The following is a 27123-nucleotide window of genomic DNA, read 5'->3' on the forward strand; positions in this document are numbered from 1 at the left end:
GGGGGGGTTGGAAATTGTTTGACCTTTGCTATATATTTGTGATGGATATTTACTTTTAGTCATTGATTTAACAGAATATGTAAAAACTACTTGGTTTTCTGAACTGAGATCTTGAGTTTGTTTAATGGAAATGGGGAAGGGGAAATATACAGAATTCCAGAACCAGAATAGTTCATTGTAGATGATGCTGTTTGTTGGATAGAATATACAGTAAATGTCTGTGATCTTGTTCTCCCATTCTCTTCCCTTTGTGTTGTATTCTCCTCATTTTGAATTTGTTTGTCTTATTGGAAAAAACAGTTGAATGTTTCTGATGATAATTCCCACTAGAACAAAATGTTCCACAAAATGTGGTAGTACAAGAGATGAAGTGGCTTTATGTTGCTTTCAAAATAGATCTTATCTGGCATGTGAAGGAAATAAAGTTTAATTACTATTTCTGAATTGTAACCAGATCAATTCTTGCCTGCTGACTTTGCTTAGTAAAATACAGAGCCAGATTTTCATGGATTTTGTGAACAATCGAGTTCTAAATCAGGAAATGTTTTCTTACTTATGGCAGAAAGTCAAAGCCATAGTTAATGTACCTTCAAAAGAAACTTTTATAAGCTGATATTTGTGCCCTTCTATGGCTTATTTTTTTAATACCTTTGTGGTGTAAATACTTCTCTGGACGTGAAATTACACTATAATAAGCCTTACATGTGGTAATGTAAATAGGGCTCTATAAAAGCCATCATACAAATTACTGAAATGAATCCTGATAATTGCTAACTAAATCCACTCAATGTCTTTAATTTTATTATGCACCAGTTGTACCATCATTGTATGGTCAGCCTTATTTAACATATTTTATTACATGAAATCAAATATGAAGTGTCCTGATTGTTTCTTCCAGCTGTTATGTCAAGTATGATGCATTTCCATGATAGCCTATTTTTTCTGGAGTAGGCACAGCTACTTCATAAAAGACAGCCCAGAAGACCAAGTTCTGTTTCAATACTGTAATTCAGAAAAACATTTCAGTGGCCTCTTGAGGAGCCTGTTTGGGCATGGTGAAACTGGGACTGTGGCTGAGTGGCACTTGATCTACTTTCTTTTTATTGATTATTTAATGACTGATTCTACATCTACAATTTTAAAAAGTGGAAATTGATCTCACAAAGTGTCATCAAAGTCTCATCCACTGTTGTTTGAAACATACTATATGATCTTTCTTTTGTTTCCTCTGTGGCAGTTGATTAAAGTGTGTGTGAACTGTGGGAAGGCTCTTACCCTTGAAACAAAAATTGGATCCCCAGTGTTCTGTTTTAAGTCTGAAATAAAGTTCATGAGACAGAACTCAATTTTCTGAGTACTTCATAAGTGAAATTAGCAAAAAGATTTCAAGTGAAAGGCTAGCAAATAGTAATGCAGAGAAGCTTGAGCTTGTTTTCAGTCTCTGTGTACCTTCTTGTTCTAGACTTGAGCTAGGCAGCTTAAAAGCAGCATATGTTACAGATACAGAGCTGCTTATCTTTTGTTTGTGAAGCTCCTTCACCAATGTGGCTTTTTTCTTCCTTATTTAATTCAGCTACTTTGTGGAGTTCAGTATGCTTCCTGCCTTTGTTCTGCTCTTATTTGTTGTTCTTTCCTTTTGTAATTATTGGTTTGTTTGTAAACTTAATGGCCCTATTAATCCATAGATCAGAGTATGATTAAAAAAGCTGCTGCTGAGACTGGTAAACATGTCAGTGCTGCTACTACAGGTAAGACCTTGAAGCAACAGAACTTCCCAAATAAATGTTACTGACAAAGCATAGTAATCTGAGTGTGTTTGAGTTACTGACATCCACTGCTTCTAACAGTTAATGATTGTGTTTGTAGTTGTTTGACTGTTGTGTTAATTACCACTGGTGTGAAATAGCTTTGTAAATAAAACTAAATAGCTCCAGAATAAGTAATGGAATAAGTGAGTCATTTGTAGCTTTTCTATGTGCTACATAAGAATTTTGTGTTGTTGCTTTCAACGGTACTTACTCATGGGGCTTAATCTTTAAATCTCCAGTTCTAGAAATGTGGAATCTCAGTTTGGTTTGGATTTGGAGCAAAAACCTTTGACTATCAAATGTTAGAAGGGTTGTTGCTGGCTCCTGCTAGTTTCAATTTCATGGGGTCAAAAGAATAAACCAATACCAGTTGGAACTCACTTCAATTTCCCTTTAGCAGGCATTTTTATATAACAATAAAGAAAAAATATTTTAATCATTTGTTTAATTTCAGTTAGAATAATAACTTGTGATCTCAAATCTTCATGAAAGTTCTGTGAGCTACAGAGACTGTGTCAGGAAACAAGTGTGCAACTGCTGAACTGTAGCCATCTGATTCTATAATGAACAACAGAATCAGTTTTGTAAGTTAGTTAATATGCATTAATGCATGTTTAGTACATTAGTACATTTAGTACATTAGTACATTTCAGCAATTGGCTAGGAAACATAGTAGAGTGAAATACTGTAGAAGTAAACAGGATCATAATATCTGTTTCCTTAGCTGTGAGAAGCTGAGGTTCGGTAGATTTCAGCTGTTTTGTAGTGCCACTTGTTGTGGGTTGACCCTGGCAGGCAGTAGAATTCCCCACAGCTGCTTACTCCTCCCCAGTGGGACGGGAGAGAACTGGAAAAGTGAAAGCTGGAAAGCTCCTGGACTGAGATAAGGACAGTTCAGTAGATGAAGCAAAGCTATATATGCCAACAAAGCAAAACAAGGAACGGATTCACTACTTTCCCTTGGCAGGCAGATGTTCATCTGTTTGGAAAACAGAGCTCATCATGATGGCTTGGGAAGACAAAAGTCGATGTTTGGGATGTCCTTCTCTTCCTCCTTCTCTCCTTCAGCTCTTATTACTGAGCATGATGCCATATGATATGGAGTACTTCTTTGGCCTGTCTGGGTCAGCTCTCCTAGCTGTGTTCTCTTCCAGCTCCTGGTGCAGCCTCAGCTCATGGCTGGGAAGGGCAGTGTGAGAAGCTGAAATGTCCTTGGCTTAGTGTAAGCACTGCTCTGCAGCAACTTAAATATCAGTGTGCTGTTAACACTGCTTTGGTCACAAATTCAAAACATAGAGCTATAGAAGTGGCTATGAACAAAATTAACTCTAGCACAGTGAAAAATGAATACAGTCCTAAAGACAGCATTAGCATGTTAAAATAGGTCATGGAAACAGGGCCAAAAGGCACCATGAGTTCATACAAGTCTTGTTTCACCTTTCCTTAAAGCTGCCCATAATATCAGAGTGCTCTTGCTCTTTTTAACCTTGGTAAGAATGGTACTGTTTAAACTCATCAATCCCAGCTTCTCTTATCTTCAGGGAGCCTAGAGTTTTTCTTTATTTCTTTGTTAACTTGTTTTCATGTCCTCCTTCAGTCATCTAAGCCAAACAAGCCTTATTTCTTCACTGTTTCCTTATGGGAAGTATATAATAAATAAATGGTGAATGTGTAACAAACAGCTACTATATATGCAATTAACTGCTTCAGTACATGTCAAACAAGTAGAGCTCATCTTGAAACTTGCATTCAAAAGTAAATCTTATTTACTGATGCAATCTCCTCAAGTCACAGGCTTTCACTCTTTTTCTTCGGTATATGAGAATTGTATGAACAAGTCAATACATGCTTACAATCTGTGCTACAATAAGATGCAAGCATATCGTAATCTATGTCTGAATGCAATTGTTAGGGTTTTTTGTTTTGTTTGTTTTTAGATTATTTATCCTGAGCATTTTTTTTTTCTGGAGTATTTCACAGCTGTTTTCCCTGGGCTTTGAGATGATGCCAGATTTTTCTCTTGTGTTTCTTAAGTGACTTATGGGCTTCTACTTTCTCTTGGGTAATCTGAACCTAGCGACTTTTGGCATCTTCACAGAGATGGCTTGTAATATGCAGTGATGTCAAATTTCAGGTGATATATAGAGCTTTAGATTTCTTCCCTGCTCTGCAGAGAACACTGACATGCTTGTGTCTGTTTCCAAGGTTTGCTTTGTAATGTAAGTTTTCAAGTAAGTACTCACTGCTTGCAGTTTTAACCGCTTTTTGTTTTTGCAACTAATTTCTAATGCACTGGAATGGAACTTTTCAGTTATTCTACTGGTAATTAGAGTTTGCGTATGTGTAACACTTTTTTTTTTTTGAGCCAACATAATCAGACTGCAGTTAGATAATGTCAGCTGATGAAATCCACTGTTTTGATGATTTCAATAGCTTTTTCTGATTGATGGATAAAATTCCTCTTTATAAGAGGAGCCTACTGTCTTGAAAAGAAGTCTCAGGTGTGTGTAGGAGAATAAGGATTTATTAACAGATTATTTGTTTGTGGAAAACTTGTAAGAATGTTGAATGATAAAGAACAGGAGTTTCTGGAATTGTGGCTTACCTTTATTTCTAGCACTCTTCAGAATGTCATCTGGATGGGCAATAGCAGGATTGCTTATGGTGGCAGCCGCTGCCTTTGTGCCTACCTGTAAGCTCACTGAGCTAGAACAGGATTTTACAGATGGCACAGGCTATGGAATTGTGTTCTTAAGCCACGTGCAGATGGTTTGATATGATTATGAATAAGAAAACATTTAAAAATCATCTTAAAAACCCACATTCACATACATAACTTTGGTAATAGTAGGGGGGAAAAAAGAAGGTATGCTATAGGTATTTACAAATAGAAAAAAAGAAAAGAAAGGAAGAATATGTAAACAATGATTTAATCCTCTGCTTGTTTTGCAGCAAGGCCGCTGGTACAAACACTGCCTTTAAGGACTACTGTTAATAACGGAACTGTGCTACCAAAGAAACCAAGTGGCTCTTTACCTTCTCCATCAGGAACCAGGAAAGAAACTGTATCACCAGCAGCAAAAAGGTATGCATCCCTTGGAAATATTGTAATTGTTAAATTGAGGAAATATTTAGAAGCTTGAAGAAGATCCATCACGTGGTTTTTGTTGCTTTCAAAGCAATAGTCTAAATACTTCAGGATGAAAAGAGATGGAGTTCGTTATAGGAGATTTTAAACTCATTAGGTCTAATTAATCATAATTAAGGTTATTACTCTGAATACTGAAAGAACACACAATGCTTAACCTACCAGTTTCTGTTACTTCCTTGTTGCTGCAGTCTAACACAGAATAAAGCATTTGTGTCATGTTGTTTTGTAACATGACACAAAAAGTGAGTCAAGGATTTGCTAATAGTAAGAAGAAAGCACACAGTCTGTAGAGGAACTGTTGTCATTACCTTCGGTGATTTTGTAAGTTAGCTTAGAAATGTTACAAGAATCTCGAGGAGGAAAATTAGATCTAGCACATTTATGCAAATGAGAATACTTAGCTTTAGATACCTTACTATTACTGTTAGATGATTAGAATGATGTCTCAATTTCAGTTGTGTATTATTTTGTAGGTTACACATATGCTGATTATACACCTAGGTTATAAGAAATGCAACTGCTTGGGTGGAGCCAAGTTCAAGTTAAATGTGACAGATCTTGTGCTGCTGCTCTGCTGTGCTGTTTGCCTGTTAAAATATACACAAGTATTATATATAATGGAGTTGTTGGTTTGTTGTTTTTTTTTTTTACATTTCTTTGGTTGTGTCATCCTCAGCTTTTTGTAGAGACGATGCTGTAAGGTCTGAGGAAGGCAAGTTGTGGAGATGAGAGGTTTGAAGCTTCTTTTGTAAAAGGTCTTCTTAAGGAGAGATGTTAATTAGGTATATTCTGCTCTGTTACTGATTAGAGGACCACTGGTTTTCAGAAAACTCCAAATTTTGTTATTGTCGAGAAGCTATTCTATGCAGAATTAAGATTAGAAAACATTGTTTCAGTGTCACACAAATAGAACTGGGCTCCTATGAAATGGGCCTTACTGCAGCTGCAGGCTTTGGCAAGTTTGCCATAGATAAGAGAAGGAAGGTAAATACAATATGAATGTATCCATTATCAGAAATATGTTATCAGAATTTTTGCAAGTGGGTGGAAGAATGTGACTTTTAAAGAGAAAATTGATTTGTATTTTAGAAGGAGCACTATTTTGTGTATCGTGACCTTTAAGGAAACGTACAGATTACTTTTTCTTAATTCTCCTAAATTTATTCTTGTGAATTGAATGCAGAGTTTTAAGTGGTATTTAGTTTTTAAAAAAAAAAAGTGAGCCCAAGTATTGGCAGCTTCCCTTGTGTACGTAGGGTGGGACTCATGATTCTGTGCACTTGCAGAAAGGAAGTTCAACAATGGACTTCCTGCTTCAGCACAGAGTCAGATGCAGGTGAAGATCATTTTGTGGCCTGTGGGGCAATGTCATGGCTCCATACATCTTTGAGATAAATGGCATCCTGCAGCCTTCTCACCTCACTCGCTGTCTGGATACCTTCAGTGCTTGTGGGAAAGTCCTTACGGAGAATCCTTAGGGAGTGAGTGTTGTATAACAGCCTTGGCTCATCTGTGAGTGAAGTCTTCCATGGGATAAGGATTTTAACATGATTTTATTGTGCTTTATCCTTTCCCTTTGTTAAAGGAGCTAGGCTGAAGGTGCTTTAAGTATACAATATGAAAATGTATATCCAGTTTTAGGAAAGAAATACATATAGGCAGTCTTGCTGTTATAGTCAGAAGCTTGTTATAGATTCCTTACGTTTAAGAAATGTGGGATTATTTCAGTCCTAAGAAAAGTTATCAATGCAGGTGCTGTGGAATTCCTATTCCCTTTAACACTCTAGTATGCTGTACTGATTCAATTGAGCATGTAAAATTAATTCATTTATTTTTTATTAAGGCATTTTTGTCTGCCTGGATATATACTTTGAGGGGAAGAGAGTGTTAAACTCCTTACCAATGAATTACTGTAGAGAGCTTTTAGTAAATTATTCTCTATTGTTTTTGAAAATGAACTTTAAATAACTTAAGAGATTTTGTGTTTTCACAATATAGCGTGCACAAAATATTCAATATTCAAAGGTGATATCTTCACTGCTCTAAGTAGCTGACTTGCCAATAGTCAAGTAGATGAGCTCATTAATATGAATTCATTCATCCTTTGCGTTTATAATGGACCATTTTACATTTGAGAGCTGTGAGTATGCATAAAAGTAGAATTGTAGAATGGCTTAGGTTGGAAGGGACCTAAAAGATCATCCAGTTCCAAATCCCAGTGAGAATGGGAGGGTGCAACATGGGGAATGTAGCAGCAAAGTCAAATAGCTTCCTGTTCTCAGGAGGTAGAAGTTGTCTGTGATAAGAAGCTTTAACGAGCATTGAACAGTTCATAAATGGTGTGTAGTTTTAAATAACTTCTAAGAACTTCTTAAATTCTGGTTTCTGATAAACAATTGTGTTTTAACAATAAATATGGGGTGATGTTTTTAAAGCTTATTTTCAGCTTGAATATATATATATTGTGTATATATATTTGTATATATATGCAGTATAGGTGCAGAAAGAAAAAAAATGTTTCAAAATTTGAAAACTGAAAGAAAATTAGTAATAATAGAAAGGAATAGCACCTTTCTATTGGAGTCTTATTTTAAACCTTCAGTTTGCTGCTGTAAGTTACAAACGTCTGCTAGGATTACTGTAACAGGAAAATAACTTTTTTTTCTTGTGAGCATATTTTCAAAAGAGGCAAACATCAAGGTTAATGGAGTCTTTCCCAGATGTTTCACTCGACACTGTTATGAAAAGGGGATTAAAAAGAAGTAAATTCTGGATTGAAATATTTGGTTAGAAACTATATCATAGCTAGTTAAAACAGCATGTAATGCCTGTCTGTATAAACATACACAAATGATCTCTGAAGGGATCAAATGTGCATCCATACATTCTATTGCTTAGAAATAGATGTGCTTATTGACACATCTACAAACACAACCTCATTTGTATGTGTTGGTTAATTCATTTGAACCCACAGATTGGCATAGTGCTCCTCCTCCTTGCTTGATTACCAAGGAGATGCAGTTCAGAGTTCACTACATTTTTCTGATTTCCCTTTGAATATTTGAAATGAAAATGACTACTTGTGGCAGGAATACAACACTGGAGATGATGAAAAAAATTGAGGCTGAAAGGGTGGAACTAGCAGACTTTTATTCAAATTCTGCCACGTTTTCCGAATGACCTTATGCAAATCATTTAACCTTTATGCATATTGGTTTTCCATATGTAAAGTGTGTATCTCTGGATATCAGTAGGTTGTTATGGCCTAACGTGTTAATTAGAACCTGATTTGTTAAGGCATTGAGTAACCTCAACTGACTCTGACTTCAATTTAGAATTGAGGCCACCAGCCCCCCTTTGGCATTTAGATCTCGTATAGTCAAACTTGACTATCTAAGCTAAGGAAGGACTGAAATAACCTGAATAGAGCAAAAGCACAATTACAACATACATGTCAATCAGGTGATAAAAATGTGGTCGTAACTAATGCAATGCAAGACTTAAAATAAAAATGAAAATGATGATGCTGGTGATATTAGAACCAAAAGTTCTTATCCAGTGCCAGCATGTGCTGCACAGCTACACGGCTACCAGGTGCAAGCTGGCTGATGTGAAACTGAAGCGAGTTAGAGATGGGCTGGGTAATCACCTGAAACAGATAATCAAGAATTGCTTGTCTTTGTAAAGTATTTGCAAGTCTTCCTTGTCCCCTTTTCTCAGGGACTTTGATTTTTTTTTTTTAGTGTGTTTACTACTTTTAAGCTGTGCAAGTCAGGAATTAAGCTATTCTGATTACTAGGGTGTTTTTGTGTACTGATCTTTATTCTGAACTTTACACATAGAGGAATTATTTGAAGGTTTTGTTCAGCATAAGATGAGCTTTTTCTATCATGAACAGAACTTTCCCTTCCCCCCAGCACTCTTTCTTTCAGAAGCAGTGTGGCTTGAAGTTCATTGCTTAACACTAAATTTGCCTTTGGAATGTGTCCAGCACACAGTAGTAATGTTTGGAGTTCCCTATTAAAGTCTAGGTTTTTGTGACTCATCTAGAATAGCTTTGTTTCCAATAGTTGAAGGGGAAAAGAAAATATAAGGGAGGAGAATGCAGTCGGTACCTTTCCCAGTAGGGATGCTGCTGCAGACTGTAGGCCAGCATATACTTTCTCTTTTAGAAAGAGCCAATCAGTCATTCTTTGTTCTTGAGCAGATTGTAAAGTACTACAATGCTGCAAAACTCTGACAACCGAGATCAAAAGGAAGAAGTTGGAACAAAGAAAACATAAAAAGCTTTGTTTGTAGGGAGAATAAAATACTTTAATAAGATGAATTCCTGTTCTTCTAAACTCTAAACACATGGCCCCTAGGAAATTGTTCGGTCTCCTGGAATTAATGTTCTACATTCTGTTCTGAGGGCAACAATGATTTGCAACTGGCGCACGCAAACTCTGTGTCAAACCTTCAGTTTAGTCTCCTATTAATGCTTGACTCTCAAAAAAACTGTTTTTAAATAAAAAGAATATAAATATAAAAAACCAATCCACTGAACTTCAAGTGGCAAAGCCATTACACTAGTTTGCTGTATCTCTAACAATTAAAGTTAATAGTGTGCTTTGCTCAAAGGCAGAATGAAATTAAAGTCATATATTATTCTCAAATTCATTCTAATTGATTTAAAGAGTCAGAAGGAGTGCTAGACAAGTTTCAAAATATTAGTATTATTAGTTTCACTACTGTACACTCTTTTAATGTATTTTATTGTAAGAGCTTTCATGTGTTTTCCCCCCAGAAATTTGATTATATATATATTTTTATTCATATTTGCTCACCGCAATTCAATGATGCAAGCATGTAAAACATACATGCTATGCAGTGATGTGTGTATATATGTATGAAGATTTATTTTCTTGTGTTTATTGTTGCTTTCTTAATAGTCTTCTGTCTCCTAGCTGGATCATCTGTCTGTTTCCCTTAGCCTGTTTGATTTTCTTTTTCTGTGTTTTTCTCAATAGCTTTAGAAACATTCAGTGTATTTGGAGCATTGTTAAGATTTTGTCATTCAAAGATACATTGGTGTACTTAAATGTATGGTTTGAAATGATCAGACACCGGAGCCAATAATTCGCTGTTGTTTATTCTTGCACGTGACCTCATATCTTAAATGCATGCAATGATGTCTTTTAATGGAAGCTTGTTTTAAATGTCTTTTCCATGTTTTATTGTTGCATTCACTTTTTATTCTGCTTTGTTTACGCACCTCTCAATGTGGATTAAGCAGGTCTGTGAATCTTCTCAATGCATGCAAACTGAAAAAGCCTGCTCTAAGGTGAGGGATTCTTAATAGCTTTGTAGCGTTGAAGCTCAATTGCTTTTCCTTCCTATTCTGATTCAACACATAGAAAGTGGCTGTTTTAGTGGGAGCATTAACATTGTAGAACTTAACTGTAATTATTATTCCAATTTTTAACACTTTCATAAGTACATTTAAAACTTATTATTGCTGATAAATGCATTACTGTACTTATCCAGTGATGATTTCTGATGTTATCTCCATTCTCTAATGCTAACATCACTTCTACTATATTTCGTTAACTCACATTCCTATCTTAAGCTTAAAAATGGTGTTAACAAATATTACCTTTTAATTAAAAAATTGGAAATGTTCTCCTTTCATATCACTAACGTGGAAGCCAAATTCTGGAATCCAGCCATGTTCTTACAGTCTTGTAAGTTAAATGAATATTTTTCCTATCATTTTAAATTCTTCCTCAGGTGTCCATATATCTGCTGTAGCCATATTGATATTAAACACTGGAGAAACCAAAATGTGTATATGCCAAAATTGAGTTAATGCAATGGAATTAAAATATCTTGCTGTGATCCTCTTTTTCTGATCATTTGCTAATATATCTCACAGGGCTTTTGCTGTTGGTGGAAGTTTAAAATTTGTCAGAAGGTAGTTTGGCTAGTTAGTTCAAGCACTAGTGGACCTAAAGTAACTTAAAAGAGTTTTGTACTTCTATTGTGGTAAAAGAAGTTTTTATACTGATATGAGGCTTCATCAGTAAAAAGATATTGCAGTTCTAAGCTTTTGCCCTGTTCATTTTTTTTTATCCATCCATTCATCTTTTGAATGTTGATAACTGTAAAAATAAAACCCCAAGCAATATTAAATTAGTTGAAAATTGCTTCCACAACTGCTACAGTTTTTCTAACGTTAGCATAATTTGGTGATTTCCTTCATTTAATTTCAGCGTTGGCTGATACTGTCGCCTTTTTCTGTTTAAAGAGAAGATGTCAAAATAAGAGTTTGATACTACAGAATCACAAAGAGCTAACGTTTTGTGGTAGTAAAATCTAGTGAAAGGGCACATGCTGACAAAGATACTTCATGTGGAGTAAAACTTTTCAGTACTATGGCTGCTTTACGTTAGCCTAGAGTAATATATATGGAATGGCGTTAATAAGACAGAACTGCTAAATGTTTGTAGTATATTATTAAATATATGGAAGGAATGTTTTTGTTTTTTTTCTTTCCCATGTATTTGGCATTGAGAAGACTTGGGGAGTGTTTGGCTAGCTTAGGAAACAGTGATGCCATAAATGACAACAGAATTGAATTTTCATTGCCTTTTGCTTCTCCCATGCATTATTTCAGTCTGTCCCTGTGTGCAACTTAGCATTCTGCTTGTTCTCTTACATCACTCTCTCCACAGAAACATTTTTGTTTCAGCTTAATCCTTTGAATGGTGCTCATTTTTAATCCAAAAATATGGCATTGAATATCTGCACTACCACTGCGTATTCCAGAAAGGTTTTTGTCAAGCCACCTGAGATGCATCACACGATGTATCTGCTCTGCCCTGAATGCATGGAGCTTCCTCTCAGAAAAATGTCATCTTTGCAGTGACTTGAGCTCAGATCTATCCATTGTATTGTACAGTTTTGTGTTTTGACCACACAGAAAAGTCTGCTTTGCTTCCTTTACTTATGAAGAATTGATGCTTCTATTTTTTTTACTCTATGCGTGAAGTGGGGCAGTGTGAGAAGCTGACTGAGGTAATGTGATAGGGATGGTTTTTAGAAGTGATGAGGAGGCCTGGAATAATCCATGGTGATGCCTGAACTGAGCCTCATGGTAAGCAGAGCACCCTGGAGTGTAAAAGGTAACAGGACTGGGGTTGGCAAAGGGACTGACTGGAATGAGACTGGGACATGGAGGGCAGGAGCAGAAAAAGCCAAAATGTTTATATGGAGGGACAGAACATACGTAGGATGTGAGGAAAGGTGCATAGATATCGCTGTTCTTTTCTTTGGAGAGGATAAAGCAAACAGAGGGCTGAGTTGGGAGAAAGGAGGTGCCAGCACCAAATCCTGTCCAGCTGGTGCTGTGGAAATGATTCCTGCCTCATCCCAGGCACTGCTGCCAGCCCTTCTCTGCATCCCAGGGAAAGGAGTAAAGCAAGGGATCTAGCCCAGCTCACTTGTCACCTACTCCCTTTGCCCCTAGGAAGCATTGCTTTAAGAGAAAAGTGGTTTGAGCTAATGGAAAACTATAGTAGTTTGTCACCTATGTTATATGCTCTGTTATACTGCTCCTGTTGTGCCTTGTGGTTCTGTCAGTGAGAGCTGTCTGTCTGAAAGTCATGCAGGAGCTTCCTTACAGCCATCTTTGCCAAGGAGGTAGTTGAAAAGTGGTAGAAGCTTAAGCCTCTGAGAAACCCCTTATCAGGGGCAGGGAATTTAATCTATTTGTACATGTAGTATAGAAACATATTTTTGACAAATGGAGAGCTAACTTACATTTTTCAAAGTTTTTCTTGGGAGTATGTTAAAACTAACTTTGAACCACAGTGTAATTGATTTTGAATGAAGATACTGGTTAGCTTGCTAGTGCTCAAATTTTGACCTATTTTTGATGTTTTCTGTAGTCTACTGGTGTTTTCTTTGAGTTCCTCCTTTCTTTTTGAGAGAATTCTAAAGTGTGGGATGGTATTCAAAGATTTGGGATATGGCAAGTAGGTGTTACGGATGTCTGATGTTAGTGTGGCCCTTTTTTATAATTGGGCCAAAAAAAGTATGTTAATCTCTTTTGCATCAGGTACTCAGCAAAATGGTTACGTAAGATCTTTAACAAATTGTTTTCTGATGAAAATAATGTTATTTTTATGGCCAGCTTTCTACTTGATACGTTTCTCAGAAATGTTTGTCATTAGGTGTGTACTTCTACTAGTTCTGCTGTTAAGCTTACTCCCTTTTTTTATTAGTACTGTGAAGAGAACCAGCTCTGCTGAGCGTGTGTCCCCAGGAGGCCGGAGGGAAAGCTATGGAGATTCCAAAGGGAGTCGCAACCGCACTGGATCCACCAGCAGCTCATCCAGTGGTAAAAAGAACAGTGAAAGGTAGTGTTTCTTGAATGGCCTTCTTGGTTTTTTTTTGCTTTCTGCCTTAACCGTGAAATTTGTTTCTTCAATTCAGCAAATTCAGTTTGTGTTTAAAAAAAACAACAACAAAAACCTCCACCAGTTGGTCAAAAATACATATTTTAGAACACTTCGAATCTTTTCTTTTCAAATTTAGATGATTGCTCTCCATCTCACACATGTGGAATGATACCTAGCAGATCTCTGAGTAATAACTGTCTCAGTTTAAGTCAGATGTATGAGAAATGGAGAAATAGACTTATGTGTAGGCACTATCCAAAGAAGCAGAATAAAGTGATTTGTATCTCTGTGCACTTTGATAGTGCTTCTCTGTATTGACAGTAACAAAAGGAAAATGTCTTTTCCAAGAGTTTCAGAATAGGATGTCTTGAAGATACAGGTGACTTACTGTTTGTGATGAAATCAGTGTTTTGACCAATTGATTCTTTCCCGTATTTCCTAGACAGATTCTGGCCATTGGCCATAGCCATTACACCTAATCTCTGTCCTGCTACAGTTCCCTATGTACAAAGAGGTGTTGATGATAGTTTTGAGATTTTCGGATGATGTGGCAAGAGAAACACAGGGTTGATGAAGATTACAGAATAATGTAATTCACCTGTTCTGTCTGTGCATGAGTGCCTTTATGAGAGTCATTGGATTGCTGATGAGACAATGGTAGGGCACAAAACTTCTTGTTGAACTCAATGATCCTTATAACTCCTTCCAACTTGGGATATTACAGGATTCTAAAACTTCTTATTTAAATCTCTTTGGCATCTTCCCTGAATGTGGAGATTGACTGAGGCTGTTGTGAACTAATAGGCAGCAACCTAAATGCGGGTGATTAAATTACTACTAGTTTTGTTTTGAAGCTATCCCTCCCTCTCTACTTGATACCTGCATAAGGTGCAATTTATCTGAAATTAGTTTTATATTAAAGCTACTAAAGAAACCATGAGATGATGAGAATATTAATTAAATTTTTTATTATTTCAAAGAAGAAAAGATACAACTTCTAGCAGCTACGTAGTAGTCCAATAAACAAGTGATGCAATATGTAAATAATGTATGGAATGCATTATTTAAATGAAATTTCCTAAGGAACTAATTGTGAGCCCATGTTAGATAGCATTAGGTGGAGCTAGCGTGGCTGATGTTGCTGTTAGAGCAATAATTGTGTGGTTAGAGAGTTTTCCCAGGAGATAAAAGCCCTGATTTCCTATATCACATGCAGCCTGCGGATGTTCAGAGCCACAGCTCTTACCTCGTTGAAGAGTGTCTTTATCCTGTGGAAGAGTCTGGGTAAAGTCTTCCTCATAACTGCTGCTGAAGGCAGGCAATTGTGCAGAACATAGAGCAAGAGTCATGGGACTAGAAGAAAAGTGAGTGTGATTCTGTATGCCAGGAGCTAAAGCTGTCCTCCTAAAGCTAACTATGTGTGTGTAAGAATGAAGGAGAGCATTACTGAACTACTCACAGCCTTTTCATTTCTCATGTTATTTCTGGTCTCTTAATGAGGCTTAAAGCAGAATGCATGTCAGAAATCTAAAAAGGCAATTTTAAAATTACTATTTTTCAACATACTTTTACGTACAGTTGTAGCCGTTATGCAACATCATATTGCTTTAGAAAGATATTTTAAGATGCTTTAATAATAAAGGATGAGGAAGTGAGGACTGTAGCCTGAGGTTTCCCAGTTTCCTATCATTCTGAGCAAGAGGTAAGTCCTTGTTAAGATTTAGGTAAGTAAGGAATGATTCAAGATCATGAAAAAAGAAAAGGAGCAGTCAAAGCTCTGTGTCTGGTTAGGATTTTTTATAATTAGAAAGTACACGTGGTTTGCTTTATTACTGTAATGAATCAGCCCTTCGTGTTAACTTGTGTAAGTCAGCATGGACAATTCAGAACTGGGAGGTCTTGTCTCTAGCATTTCTGACTAATGCTGCATCCCATGAAGATCTTATTTACTATAAATATCTTCACTCATAAGAATTTAATTTAATGTTGGTGTTAAAAATGGTAACACATCATGGTACTTACTTAGATTGGCTTTGTGGGCCAGATTGGTGCATGATTAATATCCAGGCTGGTATTATTAGAAGCTGCTGTACCAGGTGGGACCCAAAGAATTCATTTGTTGGTTGGTTTGATTATTAGATAAATATATTCTAATACAGCAGAGTCGAATCAAAGGAAGAGGAAAGATACTCAAATGGTTTGTTGTGGCTTCAGTTTCATTTGTAGAGAGAGGGGAATCTTTCATGCTTAGAAAAAAATTCTCTGCAAGTATGCAAGCAGTTTAGTTTCTCTTTATCTTCAAACTGCAGTTTTGGATCTGGTGTGGATATTGCATTTCAAAGCTCTGTGGATACTTCGTCCTTTTCATGCATCTCTCCACTTCTCTCCACTGAAGTTGCAGAGTTTTCAACTCTTTTGGGATCACTAGGAACTATGCTGTAGTGTAACCTGATGTTTCAGAAATTTAGAGTATGAAGAATATACACCTGGGAAAAAGATAACTGCTAAATGCAGCTTAATGACCCTTCTGTTTCATTAGAAACAGCTCCCTCAAGGTTAATTACATAGTGATGAAGGGTAAAGAAAACAAAACAACTGTTATTTCTTGAGATTCCTTCTTTCTGATCAGGTAGCAGGGTAGTACTATCCGGAGAGCAGTTCATCTTTTCTGCCTCTTCCTTATCCACATGTATTTCTGTATTTTTCCCTCACTTTTTCCCAGATAGTTTTCTCAAGACAAAAAGGCAAGCTGATTTAACTTGTCTTCTGTGTGCTTCACTGGGAAAGAAGGTGCTTTAAAAATGATGGATGTGTGTTTCCTGGGTTTCACTGTATACTGCAGTTCATCAGGAACCAATTGGGCAGTTCCATCTTCTGTGTAAAGTCTTTGGGAAAGCACCATTCAAATTTTATTTTATCCTTAAGTTCAGAGAGGGCAAAGCCACGAAGCAAATACCTACATATGTAGTAGCTCTCTCCATGTGTACAAAGAGACATTGTATTTAAGAATATATTCCTAAGTTTTAATTATATCTATAGGTCTTTTTAGGATAACAAATTTAATTGGCTGCAACCCAAAACTTGAGGCAAATGCTCTAGGCCAGTTTCCGTGTTCTCCTACAACTAATGCTGCAGGAGGGGAGGATCTGGTAGTAGTAGAAAATCTGCATTTGTAAGAATACAAAAAGAACTGAATGTTTAAAAACAAACACAGTGTTAATATTTGTCATTAAGGAACCATCATGAACACTGTTTATAATTTTGTCTGCTTTGAGATTTACACTGTAAATAAGTGAATTCTATCATTACTTCTGTAGAAATATATTGAATTTTATATTGCATCAACAGCTTTTTAAAATAGAGATTTCTTCATTATTTTCACAGCAAACCCAAGGAGCCAATGTTCAGTGCAGGTAGGAACTTTTTAGCATTTTTAAACATTTAAAAATTGTGGTAACATAATAGATTTTATCTGCGAATATTCAGGAACTGGTGTTGGGATTCTAAGCATGATACTTATCGGGTATACTGATAATGTATATAGATATGGTTTTAAAAAAAAAATTTGAGCAGTTTGCTCTACTTTTTATTGGCTTTACTGTAGGTTTATTGTAATTTGGATTCTTTGTAAGAAGACAAAGAAGAAAAAGGCAATGTCTTCTTACCTCAAATATGTGTTCAATTTGGGGCAATATTAAAGTTTTGTTATTTGAAGTATTACTACCTTCCAGTTATGGTGTATTAATTTAGATATTAGCTATACTTGATTGCTCCTTTAAAGAATTCCATATCTATCCCAATGCCTTGTAATACAATTTGTCAGATTACAAATGAAGAAGGTGTATTAAAGCTATGGTTTTGGAGATCTAGCTTGAATTTAAGTCATATTTTTTTCCTTGTGTATTTATTACAAGATTTCAAAAGCAAAATATGACATATTAATGCAAGTCCTTGTCCTTGATGAAGATAAGAAACTGAATACTATATCTAAGTAATTTTTGTCCTGGAAAAACACAGATTTAAAATAAATCCTTCATTACAATTGAATAAGGAAGGGAGAAAATGGCTCATTTATCATTTTATTTTCATATTCTTGTTGCTTATAGTTGTGTAACAGTAAGCTTACATTAAGCTGAACAAGAAAATCCTGGTTTACCAATGGATTGATCAGCATCCAACAAAGCTCTTATGCCATTCTTCAAGATTTAGTATGTTAACTGGTTTTGGATTTAGGAATATATAGAATTGAGTATTTAAATACATTGTGACAATACAATCGCTATCTACGTTCCTTTCCTGAGTACATTGTTTTAGAAAAAGAAGTCTTAAGGATTCACACAGAGTTTGCAGTTCTTGCATAACATTGCTTACGTGGTGCAAGAGAAGAAAAGGTGTTTGGAATAGTTTTTGTTGTAGCACTTCCCTAGATAAATGTTGGTAACTAAACATGTTACACTGCTTCTATCCTCCTTACCTGGGCAAAATTCTTACTGAAATTATTATTTCTAAGAAAGTTATACTCGATATTTTAGTTACTGTTAGCATGTAGTTGCATAGTAAAGCTTAAGTACTTTTGAGAGATAAAGGGACTGAACAGTGCTTCTAGGTGAAAGAAAGGAGTTTTTGTCTGTAATGACCCCTCCTGCTGACCAGCATACGGCTCAGGTTTTGTCAGGAAGCGAGGTAGCTTCCAGCAGAGTGCCCCTGGACAGCCTGTAGAGCAGGTGTGTAGTGAGGCTGTTATACTGGAACACATCTTTATCTAGCCCTTCTGTCTCTGTCTCTGTAACCACAAGGGAAGCGCCGTGTGACACACTGCAAAGGTAGGCTTCACTTCCAAAACCTCATAGCTCTCGAAGCAAAATGGTGCCAGCGTGATAAAAGCTTTACGTATAAACTGCAGTTTTGTTACTTGCATGCATTTTGCAGCGTTAAAACTTTTCTGGTTCTTTTGACTAGAACAAAAATATTATTCCATCTATTATACAATCTACTGAATTATAACCTGCACGTGCACTGTAAAAAATAGTCATGGGTTATAATTGAGTCGCAGATTTTTCAGGAGAATTTGAAATAGAAAAAAATATGTTGAGAGAGCTATATGGCAACACGTGGATGTTCACTGTGTTTGAAATGGTGTTCTGCACTTTTGCTGAAATTCATATAGATTTGCCCCTCTGGCTGTTTTGCTGGTAGTCTAACACAATGATAGAAGCCTTGGTTTTTCCCTTTGCTTTTTCATATTGAGTAGAATTTAGTTAGATTTTTCTGAATGCTAAGTAAGCAGACTTAGGCCTTCAACTAATTTCTCAGTGCTTTTTGCTCAATGTTATAATGCAGAGTTATATTTGGTAAACATGCCATAGTGTTTTCTAAAGTTGCAGCTAAATTGCAGTGTAAATATGCACATTTTTGATGCATGTTTATGTCTGTGATAGAATCACAGATTTGTCTTGCTTTTAGAGATAGCTTGTTCCTAACAGTTTTTCCACTAATCAGCATCTTTCACCTTTGCAACAAATGTGAAATTGCATTTTAAAAATGTTTATTCTCAAGGCAAACGGGTTTCTACTTCTGTGTAGTCGTACAGTTTTATGCAATCAGTAGTGATCATCTTTGCTGATCGTACTAGCATTCACGTCTTCTAATTTCAATTCAGTAGCTATTAACTTTTGTAGTTAATTTCAACAACAGTTTTAAATTTACAATATTGCAGATGTAAAAGATACATTTGTTTAGAAGTTTCACCACTGATCTGTCTTTGTAGTTTTATTGTCTGTCTTTACAACTATCTTTGCGTACAAAACTGTGCTGTCTTAAAGATTTAGTTAAGAAAATAGAAGGATAGGGGACTAAGTAGATAATATACTTGTATTACTAACAAAAATCAGTACCTGTAAAATTAATATTACCAGAAGTTCTAAATAAATATATAGTACTGTGCCTTGCCTAGTCATCCTAAATTCCTGTTCACAGTTAGAGAGAGAGAGGCATACTAGAGACACATAATATATATACTTTGGCCTTGGACACATGCTTTGAAGTGTGATTAATCTCTGCTTCTTTCTATTTACTCTAAAAAGGAGTTTTGAGTGGCTAGGTCAAATGTGGACAGTTCCACTGTAGATGCTTAAATGCAAGTTTTGTGAGTCCCATGATGTTTTAAGTGAGAAAATCAGCTCGGTGAATTAAACTTTCATCCATTCGCAGCCTTTGATAAGCACAATCCAGACTTGTCACTGCTGAAAATCTATTAAATTCCAGTGCACTAGTATCAGTAGCATTGGCTTGTGTTCGAAGCTCATTAAATAGATGCTGCATGCGCATACAAATAGTGCTGTAATGCTCTGCTATTTAATGCTCTACCCTCTTTATTTTCCCATACAGATCTATCAGAGTAGATTTTTAATATCAATTCCAGTATTCTGGCACTTCTTAACAGGCTTCTTGAACTCCAGCCATCTGTCACTTCTATTATTCTCTTGTTTTGGTGTTTTGTTTGTTTGTGTTAATATTGTTTTGTTGTTCTCATTATATTTCATTGTTTTCATTATATCTGTGAACTCTTTACGTTAGGGGATTTTAGAGAGCCCTAGCTGTAACTTCACTGTGATCTCTCCCAAATGAATCAGTCTAAAGGCAAAATACACATGTATGTGGGTAATATAACATAGCTATAATATTTCTTTGTTCAACCTATAATTTTTATTCATTTAATTGAAATTTCTGATGTATGCATTTCCAATGAAAATAAAGCCTTAATTTTCAAACTAAAACATAGTATACTTGTAATGATACTTAGAATTCATAGTGTAATTTTAAGACTCCTAAAGTGTTAATTTTTTTCTATTTACATGATTTTGTTACTTTTGCCCTTCCACTTCCTCTGTGCCCACGATTATTCTGTCTAGTAACTCTACAGATGTCACTGACTCCAAAACTGCTTGATTCGCATGAGAACAAGGCTGAATTCCTTGATCTGCCGATGGAGCAGCAAGAGCCAGCACGTTCTGAATGTGGACAAACTTCACCAGAAGTTCACAGGACACCCACTTTGGCCTTGCCAGTTCCCAAAAGTCCTAGTCAGACCTTCATGGCATTTGCCAGATCTCCTAGTTTTATAAGCCCCATGAAGTCCCCAAGTCAGTACTTCCAGATCTGTTATTAATTCCTCCTTCTCCTCCCCAAAAATATTTCTTCTGAATTCAACAAATTATTTTTAGTATTTTCTTTTAGAAATGTTTACTTGTCAGCCAATTCAGTTTTTGTAGCTTCTCTCCTCTGTCATTTTCCTTTCTATAATGTGCTGTCAATGTTGTCACTCCTTCTCAATGTTTAGTGATTCTTAAAACACATCTTTTTTTGCATGTACATCAGCATGATTTCTCTTACTAACTGTTCATGTTCCTTATTTCAAATGTATCTCTAACACTGTATCAAGTGTAAAGCATGTCTTTACACTGATATGCAAAGAATGCGACTGAGTGTTGGAAAATACTTTAGATGCTGATGCTCCATTGTAAATATTGATTAAAAAATAAAATTAATTTTAAGTGGCATTTCTGTGTTAATTGTAATCTTTGATGTTTTCCCCTTTCAAACATTTAAAAAATATAATATGTAATTTTCTTTTTACAAAACGTTTTAATTGCAGTCCTTAGACTTTTTTTAGTTCTTCATGACATTGTTTAATTCTAATTCTTTTCAAAATATTTAGAGGAAAAAGGGACTTTACTTAAAATAAAAATAAAAAAATCCTGTATAGTGAACGTGATTTAGGGGAAAAGAAAGCTGCTTATTTTATATGTTTGTGATTGCATGTCATTCTGTAATTGTAACACACCAAAGTATTAAGTGGGAAGGGATTGAGGAGCACTGGAATTCTCCATTGTATTTTTTTTTTTTGGTGTAACTCTAAACATTTCTGACCTTTTGTAGAGGAAGGATATGTAAAAATGTTTCTTCGTGGACGTCCTGTTACCATGTACATGCCCAAAGAACAAGTGGAATCTTACAATTTGGAAGCAAAAGTAGAACTACCAGCCAAGAGGCTTAAACTGGAATGGGTGTATCCTTTCTGTGTTGGCGAACTACTTAAAGACAATGATTTCTTTATGATGTGTTTTAAATAAATTTTAGAGCTGAAGTATAGCAAATGTAAGATCATCTTTAATGAGGTATGCTTCATTAGTGAAGTGCAAGGTGACATTCCATTCAAATAGGTGCTCATTTCTCAAGGCCTGCTGTTCTGTGCTCAGTGAATTACAGGGTGGCAGCTGAAGACTTTGCTTAAACATTGCCTGAAGGTTGAGTTTGAAGCATGCTAATTAGCTGAAGATTAAACTAGGCATACTGTACGACTGTAGTGAACTGTGATTATTAATTATGGTATGCATAAAACAATCTAAGGTATATTTTTGCTGACTCTCAGCAATAATTTATCATTTTGAACTGTCTTTTTTAAAAAGTGCACCGTTTGTTACAGCAACTTCTTATAAGGACAGCTTCAGTATTTGAATAAGGCTAGAACTGAACAGCGTATTGCAATTGATAGGAGCCAGCAATAAAGTCCACAAGATATCAGATAAAATAATACTTGCGTTTAGATTTCAGCTGTGCTTAAGCAGTGCAAATGTCAAATGACTAGAATTTTCCACTGATATCTCTAAGTGGATACAGTTACAGAATTCTGACTTGGAAAAAAAATCTAGTGTTTCATCACATAAGGAAATTGTCACCTTTCAGTTTTATTAGTAATAAGAATTGTCTACCCTTTGAAAAACGAAATGACATTTCATTTGTGTATTAAAAAAAAAGGTGATTTATGGTAAAATATAATCACAAACATCTGTTTGTAATATCCACTACCTTTAGAGAGATTAAGCCTTCGTAAGGACCTTTATTTTAAGAAAAGACTTTTTTTGGTCCTGAGCAGTGCAAATAGGATGTTGCTTTGTCTTCATAAAAAAGAAGAAAAGCTGCAAATATTCTTTTTCTAAGTTGTATAAATAGAACTCCATGTGGTTTCAGACTGCACACAGAATTTCCAAGAGTCCCATTGTATTCGCTGGAGATTAATGACAGATTTAGTAACCATTCTCGCTATTCCTTTTGCAGCTGAGCTTTTGTGGGTCCTACCCAACTCTGCTGGAACTGCATAGATAATGCATACAGAAATAACTGAGGGTCAATTAAAAACCAAAAATATCTGGGCACCAAAGAGTAATAAAATAGTTGATAATAGAGCAATAAATACTGCTTGCAGCATTCTGCCATTGAATCATTGTACATATATCACAGAACAACCAAATGATGTCTTCTCAGGTTTGCACAGTCTTCCCCTTAAGGAAGGGGCAAAAGAATGACATGGGGAGTGATAAGATACTTTCTGAAGCAAACAAATCCCACAAAAACCAAAATCAAAGTAGATTGCCATTAGCACTGTGTTCAGGGAAACTGATGCTAATATTACAGACTTGCAACAAATGATAATTAGTAATGATTACAGTCTCATTAATTTCTCACCTGAGCTTACCTAAATGACTATTTCCTGGATGGAAATGTTGTTGTTGTTGTTTGAATATTCATATGTCCTCTCAGCTGTGTATCTGTATATCCAGCATAATCCCATGTTAATGTTTAGTGTTAATAGAAAAGGTATGAATTTAGAAATAGAAAGGGTGTGAAGTGCTCCAACTAACCCGAAGTGGTTACTGAGGAGAAAGCATATTTTCCCAAAAATATTGTGCTGTTATTTCCAGATTTTTTCTTTACAGTTAAGCCCAATAATGCCATCCATGCTTCAAAGTTACATCAATGACTAGGAGTCTACAGGACTCAAAGAAGAGTAGATTAGTGAATAAAATAATGCTTGATTTAGAGACCGTAATGGAGAAAAGATACACTCCTGCTCACATTTTAAGATAATTGGAGGAGAAAGGAAAAAGGGGGGGGGAAAAAACAACCACCCCACAACCAACCACAGATTCAGATACATTCAGATGTGAAGAAATAGAAATGCTGAATGATAAAGTGTGAGGGAGGGCTGGAGCAGAGGTGGCAGTGCCAAGCAGAGGACATCAGCACTGGGTAGATCAGGGAGAGGGCAGCAATCTGCAGAGATCGTTTTGAGAGCAGCTCGTTTGGTAAGCGGGAGGTCTGTAACAAAGGCTGCAGGCCAAGAGAAAAGAAAAGGTCAAGATAACATTCGCTGAAGTGCCAGTTCACCAAATCAAAGTTGACGGCACCAAATCTGAGTGTGGGAAATTGTGAGGAGGAGAGATCAACCCCAGGAGTTTAAATCTGAGGAAAAAGGATGGCTAGAAAGAAACTGAATATTTGACAACAGCGGTCATGCTGTTGAATGCAGCATTGTTCCCAACAGGAAGAATGGTAAAGAAAGGAGATTTTTCCTAAAGAATGCGATCTTTTCCATGTAATAGCTACTTCTAGGCACCGTGATTTCTTCCTCATGAAGGTCTATATAATGTTTTTACCTTTTTAAAAAATTCTATTTCTTACACTAACATAAGCTGCTAATTTGTTATCAACTTGATTATATTTTGCTGAACTCGGTGAATGTTGTTGAGTTCAATTGGTTGTGGCTTTACAGAGAACAATAAGTTTAAACAAATTGAGTAATGTCTGTGATCTAGAGAAGTATCTTATCTTTACAGACATGTTAGGAATTGATAATGCTTCATAACTTAAAAATATTTGTTGCTTTCATTTCTTCAGATTTAAGTATCTCAAATTTAAAGGAACTTTGCCTAAAAAATGCCAATTTGGGAATTTAAAAGTCGTATTTTTGAATGTTTTTTAATGTATTTTTAATGTTTGTGCATGCAGTTCATTACATATATTAAAAGCAAACATAAAAAACCAGCAGCCAGCTGTTATTTAAATTTTTGTTTTAGGAGTAAAATAACTGTAGTCCTTACTAAAATCCTGTAGTCCTGTGCTACCATGGATCTTTTAGTTTGGCTGTGTTATCACTGATTATGGAGGGAGTAGTGCACAAATATATTTATAGTATCAGGTAATGGAGGGTTTCAGCAGTACCTTTCTGCATATCCATTGTGGCCAGATTCTCCATAATGATTGAATTACAGTGCTCTTCTGTTTTGCCAGAATTCTGCTAATCTTGTTCCTCTCTTTTACCATAAAAAGGGAAAGCCAAAATAGTTGTAGTCCCTGATGACTCTTCATAAAAATAAAACTACGTAATTTGACTGAATTCACATTCAGTCTAAATGAGATTATTTCTGGATTAATTCCAGTTAGTTTATTGAATTAATTTTAAATTAGTGTTGATATGATGAGCATCAGAATCGGGGCCGCTGCCTTTTAAATGCTACAAAAATAAATCAGAACGTATGATGTAACTGTTCTATGTTTTTTTATCCATCTGGTTGGTAATGACCAGAATAATGAAATCAATCAACCTGAACAAAGGATAATGCAGTCCCCCCCTAATGTAATGCAGGGAGATGTACTGAATGGCTTACCAGTGTTTCCATCAAGTCCAAGTTTTTATTTTGTCAACCCGTATAAATGGTAAATACACTTGGGACAGCATTAGAATTGCTGTATTGTCTTAGTCTCGCATTTAGAAAATTTTGGAGGATATTGAAGGGGTGCTATGGCTACAAAATGCTGTCTTTGTCTCTTCTACTGTGTATTTTTTTGGTGCGATATGTAGATTTGCAGGCATTCAAGCAATGAAATGCTTTGATTCTCTCTACTGTTCTGGAGGGTTTTAAGTGATAAAGCTGCGCTCAAGCGAGGAGATGCCAACTATCAGGAATTTTGTTTCATTTTTCCTTATTTTTAACATTCTTAATTCATAAGTAGTGTTATTGCAGCTTGACAAACATGCTAGCTATGGATATCGGGGTCGGGACTGTCGCAGTAACCTGTATCTTCTTCCGACGGGTGAAACTGTGTATTTCATCGCATCTGTAGTTGTGTTATTCAACGTTGAAGAACAACTTCAGAGACATTACACTGGTCATAATGATGACGTGAAGTGGTGAGTTACCTGTTACACTTCAGTTTTCTTTTCTCTCAAAGCAATATTTATCTTGTAATACTTCATTTGCTGCTAAGGTAGTTTTGAAAATTCAAATGATCTAACCTCTCAAGTCAGGCATATGTTGGTTCTGTATATCTAACAGTGTACTTGGACAATAACATAAAGGTCTGGCACCCACGATAAAGGTGTATTTACTCGAGAAAACTTATTTTCCGTAACTTGCACTTTTTACATCAAAAATACAAACATGAAGAAATCTGATCATAAATCTACTAATTTTAATTGCTCTGGTTTTGGACTAATTATTGACTAATTTAGGTTCCCCTTGCTTCCTTTTTCAAGTAGGATAGAATGGTTAATCTTCATACGCGTTCTTTCCTATTTTCCTCAGCAGTTTTTGAGCATGTCTGTATCATGGCAGATATCCTACATGCTGCTCCAGAGCTATCTGGTCTTTCTGCCATGCAGGCATGCCAGCTTGGGCTTCAGTGATTTTTCTGTTTTCAAGCTTATGGGTGCTAGATATCAGGAAATACCAGTATCATTGAATTGGCATATCAGTACATGGTTTGTCTTGACTGTATGCATCTACTTGCTGAGAAAGAGCAGCCAGATTATCTGATGAGCCATAATATATGAACTGAGCTTGACATCCCTTCTTTAAATTTAGCTTTATGAAACACCTGTTGTCCATGAATCCCCAAAATAGACCTGATAATCAAATCTGTGTTGTGTGTTTCATAAAACTGAACTATTTGTATAATCTAATAGTTTTACAAGGAGATTTTAACTTGGACTTGTTCCATCCCATTTTTTTTTCTAAATTTTTCTAACTCTTCAGAAATTTCAAAGCTGTCTTCTTTATGAGCAAGTGGGATACAGTTCTCTGTTAAAAAGCTGGGTGAATTATTGTCACCATTCATTTCTCGGGGTATTTCACGTGTAGAACAGTATACAGAGCAGCTGAAGTGAAAAAAGAATTAAGATAAAAATTTAGATGAGAGTGGACTCTGCTCTCCCCTCTAGGCTGTGCTTTAGTACAGAATTTGGACTGCTTTTTCTTAGACTTTAACACTGAGTACAGTGTTAACAATTTTAATTTTAGAAAACAGTTTGATTCTTAATTTCAGCGTTACTATTTCTCAGTAACTACAGGACTTTTTTTCTTTTTTCCTCACCTTTTGATGAAGAATTTGGTGTCACCCCATAAAACCTGCTGAATATCTGGTCAACACATTCTGTTAAGCAATTTGTCATATGTTTGAGTTAACAAGTGTTCTGAAGGACTGTCTTTAGAATGTGCTTACCTTACTGACCAGACCATTATAAGATATTTTTTTAATAAAAAGCATAAAAATAATTTAGTCAGTTCTGGTTTCATGCTTTTAAAATGTTGATATGTATGTTTGTCTAACTAAAATAAGGCTATTTGCTGCAGTGTCTGGTAAAAATTTGATTTAATGTATAATAAATGGCTTTAAGTTTCTTTTCTGTTTCTCTTTCCTTTTCAGCCTGGCTGTCCATCCTGACAGGATCACTATTGCAACAGGTCAAGTTGCAGGTACATCCAAGGATGGAAAAGTGAGTAACCCCTTTGTTGACGTACCACTGTGTTTATTTCACGAGGATGTATAATTGAGAAGATGCACATTATATCCTTTTCATGTTGCATTTAAACTGGTTTTAAAT

The 27123-nt window shown here is 35.8% G+C and overlaps 1 protein-coding gene across 2 annotated transcripts in view; it reads left to right on the forward strand.

Moving 5' to 3' along the window:
* The first annotated feature begins 1657 nt into the window (after positions 1-1657).
* EML1 (EMAP like 1) overlaps positions 1658-27123 on the forward strand; it is a 47465-nt gene continuing 21999 nt past the window's right edge. The window contains exons 1-8 of one of the 2 annotated variants that reach the window (XM_010711904.3): positions 1658-1748; positions 4761-4893; positions 13224-13358; positions 16785-16813; positions 18197-18223; positions 21339-21468; positions 25282-25431; positions 26946-27015. In XM_010711904.3, the coding sequence (XP_010710206.1) occupies positions 1694-1748; positions 4761-4893; positions 13224-13358; positions 16785-16813; positions 18197-18223; positions 21339-21468; positions 25282-25431; positions 26946-27015 (729 nt within the window). In that variant the 5' untranslated portion in view covers positions 1658-1693. The remainder of the gene's footprint in view (positions 1749-4760; positions 4894-13223; positions 13359-16784; positions 16814-18196; positions 18224-21338; positions 21469-25281; positions 25432-26945; positions 27016-27123) is intronic. The other variant, XM_010711905.3, reaches the window with a different exon arrangement.

Source organism: Meleagris gallopavo, chromosome 5, assembly GCF_000146605.3.
Source record: "Meleagris gallopavo isolate NT-WF06-2002-E0010 breed Aviagen turkey brand Nicholas breeding stock chromosome 5, Turkey_5.1, whole genome shotgun sequence".
Classification (NCBI taxonomy): Eukaryota; Metazoa; Chordata; class Aves; order Galliformes; family Phasianidae; genus Meleagris; species Meleagris gallopavo.